Raw genomic sequence first — 7,604 nt, forward strand, 5'->3', positions numbered from 1 at the left:
TTTTCCCTTGTCCAGACGAGGTCGGCGTTTTTCGTCAGCTTCCCAATCAGCCCTAACTAGGGTGATTGCTTTGGGCTGACATTTGGTTTTGGCTACAAATTTTACGAGTGGATGCCCTTCGCATTCAACCTTTACTTACTATTTCTTAAACAAGGGAAATTCAGGCCGGTATATTCCCTGTTTGAAGTCCCCCAGCCAGACAAAAATGCAAAATACATATATGTCATACCATGCGACTAATTCAACAATATAATTAGATCTAATGATGATTATTTTAATTTTACTACAGGCATTGAAGCAGAGGCAGTCATGTTGGGGCAGGCTATCTCTCTACTACTACCAGAAGTTATTGGATACAAGATTGAGGGCAAACTGAGCCAATATGTGACCTCCACTGATCTGGTGCTTACTATAACCAAGGTAAGCCCTTCTGAATCTTGTGTTAGATTCCACTCAAATTCAAGATATTAGACATATCAGCAGATGAAGATGGAGTGTCATAAATCTTGATGGTTTTGATCTTAGTTGTAGATTTTTCGTTCTTTCTTCCTTACTTTTAAGTGGCAGGGGCAGGGTTCTTCTGGATAAGCTCTTCCACCTTAAATTAGAAAAATAGAATCTTTTACAAACAAACAATTTTGTCGTACTCTCCTTAAACTATTGATACTTTTACCTTTGAAATGTAAAACCTTGTTTTGTAGACTTTTTAATACCTGCGTTTTGAGCAGGATAATCTAGGTGTATTCTTGATTGATTGGTTGGTTGAATGATTGATTGATTGACAAATTAACGGGAAAACCCTTCTATTCTGTTTCAGCATTTACGTCAACTGGGTGTGGTCGGCAAATTCGTCGAGTTTTTCGGTCCCGGAGTCAAGGAGCTTTCGATAGCAGATCGGGCCACCATTTCCAACATGTGTCCTGAGTATGGAGCCACTGTGGGATTCTTCCCTGTGGATCAGAACAGTTTGGAGTATCTCAAGCAAACCAGTAAGTCCCCAGGATGTACGAAAGTATCTCGGTGGCGTAGTGGTCAAAACGCTCGCCTGGTAAACAGGAGGGCGCAGGTTCGATCCCAGCCGAGACATGGAATTTTATCCTCATTTATTTGAAAACTCTTTTATATATATATAGATTTTACTTACTACATGACAATCATAGTAAGAGGTTTGACAGAGGGAACGAACTGCTAGGGTCTTATCGTCCCGAAATCGAAGAGAGAAGGAAGACAGGATAGGAAGAAAGGCAGCCGTTCCGAGAACGAACATTATCCCATAAGGATAAAATCCGCCCCGGGCGGGAATCGAACCCGCGGCCTAGCGCTTACAAGGCAGACGCCCCACCAACCAAGCTAACTAGGCTGGCAAATGGGAAGTATTGTGTTTCTTAAAGCTCCTCTGATGAGGGACATACTACGGGATGGGCATGCTACGACACAGACCACATGCGTCTAATGTAGTTCGCTCCGGGCGGGAATCGAACCCGCGGCCTAGCGCTTACAAGGCAGACGCGCCACCAACCAAGCTAACTAGGCTGGCAAATGGGAAGTGTCAGGTCCCCATAACCAGAGCTCCAGGACTGATTTACTCTGAGAGAGAGAAGATGACTTTTCAGAGGAGAGAATATCTTGGAGGAGGGGGGAGAGAGGTGAAAGGGGAAGGAGAAGTTGAACTGCTTGGCTAACACATTGACAGAGAGAAATACGGGGGGTGTTCTGGAAAATAAAAACATAATTAACACGGTTAGCCCACTGGTAACGCGCTTGCTTGCCATGCAGAAGGTCCCGGGTTCGAATCCCAACATCGACAAAAAATTTGCACTCGTATTTCGATTGCAAGTACTTCAACAGGTTACTTTCCAGCACGTAAATGGGATTTTTTTTAAAGACGTTTGACAGAGGGAACGAACTGCTAGGGTCTTATCGTCCCGAAATCGAAGAGAGAAGGAAGACAGGATAGGAGAAAAGCCAGCCGTTCCGAGAACGAACATTATCCATCAGGATAAAAGTTCGCTCCGGGCGGAAATCGAACCCGCGGCCTAGCGCTTACAAGGCAGACGCGCCACCAACCAAGCTAACTAGGCTGGCAAGGAAGTATTGTGTTTCTTAAAGCTCCTCTGATGAGGGACATACTACGGGATGGGCATGCTACGACACAGACCACATGCGTCTAATGTAACAGTTGTTTCATTGCGACGAAACAAAACAAACACTTATACATATACATATGTATTATGTATATATAAAAAAAGAAGTAAGAAATGTAATTAGATCAGAAAGAAGTTCTATGGGCTTTTTCAGGAGGAGGGGGTTGAGGTCCAAAATTTGTATGACTATTAGGATCATTAAATGAATCTAACAGGTCCTTATCTCGAGTGTCTACTATTACACGCCAGCCTCGATATATATATCTAGGTATATATAAAAAAGAAGTAAGAAATGTAATTAGATCAGAAAGAAGTTCTATGGGCTTTTTCAGGAGGAGGGGGTTAAGGTCCAAAATTTGTATGACTATTAGGATCATTAAATGAATCTAACAGGTCCTTATCTCGAGTGTCTACTATTACACGCCAGCCTCGTTAGCTTGGAAAGTAGCGTGTCTACCTTGTAAGCGCTAGGTCGCGGGTTCGATTTCCGTTCGGGACAGATTTTATCCTAAACAGAATGTCCGTTCTCAGAGTGGCTAACTGTCTCCTATCCTGTAATATCAGGACGATAAGAGCTGTGATATTATAAGTTACCTGATCAGTGGCGCCGGGACGGATTTTATCCTAAACAGAAGGTCCGTTCTCAGAGTGGCTAACTGTCTCCTATCCTGTAATATCAGGACGATAAGAGCTGTGATATTATAAGTTACCTGATCAGTGGCGACCAGCCTCGTTAGCTTGGAAAGTAGCGCGTCTACCTTGTAAGCGCTAGGTCGCGGGTTCGATTTCCGTCCGGGACGGATTTTATCCTAAACAGAATGTCCGTTCTCAGAGTGGCTAACTTTCTCCTTTCCTGTAATATCAGGACGATAAGAGCTGTGATATTATAAGTTACCTGATCAGTGGCGGGTGGTAATACACAGAGGCGAGGCAGCACATTCTTATCTTCACTACACAGGAGGAATTCTTCCATACTAGCTGTAGTGTCCTCTACACCACACGCCTGTAAACTCTTCACTGCATTGAGTAGCTGTATCAGTATCAGGCCATTGTCTTTATCTTTATCCGAGTCAGGAGTACATGTCTGTGTATACAGAGGCAAGGTACATACCTGCACACATGGCAGTATGGCTACAGAGGCTGAAATAAAGAAATGAAGCTTTTATAACCCACGTTCATGTGATGTAAGTTGAGATGGAGTCTGTCAGACCCGAACTATATTCTGCACAACTATGATCTATTGATGTGAATCACTCTGGAATGTTTAATATTTAGACTAAGGATTATAAATATTATAATACATAGTTGGAACGTACCTTGTTGTGCAGAATCATTCCTGTCACTAGACACTAGCTTGGAGGGTATCACCTCTGTGAACTTACATAGTTGGAACGTACCTTGTTGTGCAGAATCATTCCTGTCACTAGACACTAGCTTGGAGGGTATCACCTCTGTGAACTCTGCCACTGGAGTGAGTACAAAGCATGGTGGTAGACTCTTGCTATGTAGGAAGCTGGTCTGAGCGCCACACAGACTCACTACAAAGCTAAGGGCACCTTGCTGTGCTATATAATAGTTACGACCTCCTATAGATAGCTTCGAGTCTTCACACAGATTCAAATCTCGGAACCGTAACATGGATGTCTTGAGAGTTTTCAAATAGGGCGGGGTAGAAATGAAATTGTGATTCAACTGCAAAAGAGAAAAGATTAAGTACTGGGGAGGGGGTTTCAACTGTTATAACGAAATGAAGGAACATTGTTTTCATTTCCGGAAAACATATTGTATTAGTTAATAACACACAATGTACAATCCTCACATAGAATTTATTTTAAATAATCAATACTGGGGAGGGGGTTTCAACTGTTATAACGAAATCAAGAAACATTGTTTTCATTTCCGGAAAACATATTGTATTAGTTAATAACACACAATGTACAATCCTCACATAGAATTTATTTTAAATAATCACCTTCTTCTTTTTGTTTTCAATCCTGTGTACATACCTGTTCTAGTACTTGGGCTAGAGCCTCATGGTTGTCAATTCAATCCTGTGTACATACCTGTTCTAGTACTTGGGCTAGAGCCTCATGGTTGTCAATTCAATCCTGTGTACATACCTGTTCTGGTACTTGGGCTAGAGCCTCATGGTTGTCAATTCAATCCTGTATACATACCTGTTCTAGTACTTGGGCTAGAGCCTCATGGTTGTCAATTCAATCCTGTGTACATACCTGTTCTAGTACTTGGGCTAGAGCCTCATGGTTGGCTATGACCACTGCTCCATAGTTATCCTCCAGAGTTTTGTGCACCACATTTCTACTCCTCCGGACTCGAACCCGGCTACCCTTCCAACCATCTTCCTCGGAACCCTGTAGAAAACATTTCATGTTGATATATTGTAAAAAGTCACATGTGCTACAGATATACCTGATCCCCACTCTCAAGGGAAATCCCCCAACACATTACAAGAGTTGTTGTGACGTCACACTATTGTGTATGGCGAAGTGAAAAGTTTTAAAGTCGTTTACGAGAACGAGGAGCCCTGAGCCTCAGATGTACCTATCATTATTCCTTTCGGTAATAATTTACGGAGGTCTCATTGTCCCGAAAAGGAAAAGAGAAGGAAGACAACAGTGAACTCTTGCTAGAATCAAATACACTATGTACTATGTATGTACGATTAGGTCAGGTACTTTGGTGTTACCTCTTCATTGGTGTAGAATACATAAGGATAGTAGATATCCGATTCAGTCTCACTGCCAGCGTATTGATATGAGAGAGATCTCTGTCCACTACTACTACCATCAGATGAGGGGGAGGAGGGATTACTATCACGTCCATTTGCTAGAATCAAATACACTATGTACTATGTATGTACGATTAGGTTAGGTACATTGGTGTTACCTCTTCATTGGTGTAGAATACATAAGGATAGTAGATATCCGATTCAGTTTCACTGCCAGCGTATTGATATGAGAGAGATCTCTGTCCACTACTACTACCATCAGATGAGGGGGAGGAGGGATTACTATCACGTCCATTGATAACTTCATACAAATGATCAGAACTAGCCGTCTGTGATAAACATATGAAATATTCCAGTAAACAATATGCAATATGAGTGAATAAATGTTAACAAATCTAAATCTCAGATATCATTGACTTCCAGACAGAGTTATCTTTTCCTAATCTTACTTACTCTTTGTATCCGTCCCTTTAAAGTACGATTAAATATCGTGTGATAAGACATTCTCTATTAAATTTATTAAAAGCACTCCAAGCAGCGCATTAGCTGAGGTATTGGATACAATATGCACTATGAGTGAATAAATGTTAACAAATCTAAATCTCAGATGTCATTGACTTCCAGACAGAGTTATCTTTTCCTAATCTTCTCTTTGTATCCGTCCCTTTAAAGTACGATTAAATATCGTGTGATAAGACATTCTCTATTAAATTTATTAAAACCACTCCAAGCAGCGCATTAGCTGAGGTATTGGATTCATAAGGAATCTGCGAATGGAATCTCAGCAGCGGTATGAAATAAATGAGTCAGAAGGAGCATTAGTAAGATTTACTTCAAATATAATAATTAACAATATTCCTTCAATTGGATTCATAAGGAATCTGCGACTGGAATCTCAGCAGCGGTATGAAATAAATGAGTCAGAAGGAGCATTAGTAAGATTTACTTCAAATATAATAATTAACAATATTCCTTCATTCATTTATTTATTAGTTTAATAACTTAAAATATATTATAATGTACATGTTAAAATAATCCAAATTACCTTCTCGCTATCAGAACGTGATAGATTATGTGCAGAGTCACGTGACTCGCACTCTGGACTTGGCTTGGCTTCATTGTTCTTGCCAGCCTTTACATCATACTCTGGACTCGGCTTAGCATCATACTCTGGACTCGGCTTAGTACCATTCTCTGGACTCGGCTTGAGTTTCTTCTGATCTCGCATGCTGGCAGTTCGTTGTGGTTTTACCGGAGGTACTGAGGTGGATGTAGCATAGACTGAGGCTGAGGATTCTAGAGTGAAAGCAGAGGGGGTTGGAAGTTAGGGAGAATCCAGTATAGTAGAAATAAACTGCAAATACTGAAGTGAGGATTCTAGAGTGAAAGCAGAGGGGGTTGGAAGTTAGGGAGAATCCAGTAGAAATAAACACACTCCATTTGTCAAGGGTCTAGCTTTTCCTTGCCCTTCTGATCAATTTATTTTGAAGAAACCATTTACTGATGAAAATTTGTACTGGGGGGACTGTATGTAATTCACTTTCTTATGAGAGTAGATAGATATAGTACGTACTTTTGGGAGTAGATACCATTTGCATTTTGTTGTTCATATGGAACTTCACAAAATTAATGAGTGTGAAATAGTATCATCATATTTTTGAGAGCTATTGATGGACTATTTTTCATTAAGCTCTAGGTCGCGGGTTCGATTTCCGCCTCGGGTGAACTTTATTCTAAACGGATAGGGTTTCGTTCTCGGAAAAGTTGTCTTTCTCCTATTTGTCCCTCTCTCTTTAATTTAGGGACGATAAAAACTTTGTTGTTACAGAAGGGTGGATAATTGGATATAGCCTTAGGGAATAATTTCGCCCTTTGTTTGTAATTTCTTGTTTTTGTGTACAATGAATAATTACAACCAATAAATGAAGAGTCTGAATAAATAAGGATGTATCACCTCTATCAAACCTATCTTCTTCTACTTTACCCAAACCTATCAAATGAAATTAATAAATGTTTTCTTGATTCGCAGGTAGGATTCAAGGGCTACGGACTGAGTGAGCTCTGGTGTGGTCACCTATTATCTACGAGAGAGTCAGGTCATTGAGCCTCTGAATCAACTTGGATTTGATGTGGTGGGCTTCGGATGTATGACCTGTATTGGAAACAGTGGACCTCTGGATCCCCCTATTGTCGATGCCATTGAAATGAGGATAAGCTAGGCGCCACAGGCCAGTTTGAATTCGAAGGCAAAACCTACACCCTAAAGCACGGCTCAGTGGTTATTGCAGCTATTACATCGTGTACCAATACGAGTAACCCTAGTGTTATGTTGGGGGCAGGTAAGTGAAACCATGTCTTCTAAAGGTGTGTCCACTCATAGTCGATCGGTCGTCGGTCCACATCGGTTCACAATAAATTTAAATCGATCGGGGGCCTTCGGCTATGTGTGGACACACCATTATACCTTGGTATATACTCAAGTTGTGAAGATTCAGTAATCTGAATTTAATTTCACACTCTTAGATCTAAGCGTAAATGAATTGGAAAATCTGCATAGTAAATTCTTTACACTTTTGTACTTCCTTATTTTGCTGTGTCTCTTTTGCAATAAAATTATTTACCAATTCAAAAGTTTTTTTACACCGTTGAGTGTTGATACCGTCACAGGTGTTAATACTGTTAATGGCTTCTAGTGCTCTCTAAATTCCAAG

General features: G+C 40.8%; 1 protein-coding gene across 1 annotated transcript in view; it reads left to right on the forward strand.

Annotated features, from left to right (window-relative positions):
- LOC108253550 (cytoplasmic aconitate hydratase-like) overlaps positions 1–7,604 on the forward strand; it is a 13,182-nt gene that overhangs the window by 1,326 nt on the left and 4,252 nt on the right. The window contains exons 3-6 of the mRNA XM_026829812.1: positions 290–420; positions 818–1,012; positions 6,923–6,947; positions 7,095–7,232. Coding sequence (XP_026685613.1) covers positions 290–420; positions 818–1,012; positions 6,923–6,947; positions 7,095–7,232 — 489 coding nt within the window. The remainder of the gene's footprint in view (positions 1–289; positions 421–817; positions 1,013–6,922; positions 6,948–7,094; positions 7,233–7,604) is intronic.

This window comes from Diaphorina citri, unplaced genomic scaffold, assembly GCF_000475195.1.
Source record: "Diaphorina citri unplaced genomic scaffold, Diaci psyllid genome assembly version 1.1 scaffold58, whole genome shotgun sequence".
Lineage (NCBI taxonomy): Eukaryota > Metazoa > Arthropoda > Insecta > Hemiptera > Psyllidae > Diaphorina > Diaphorina citri.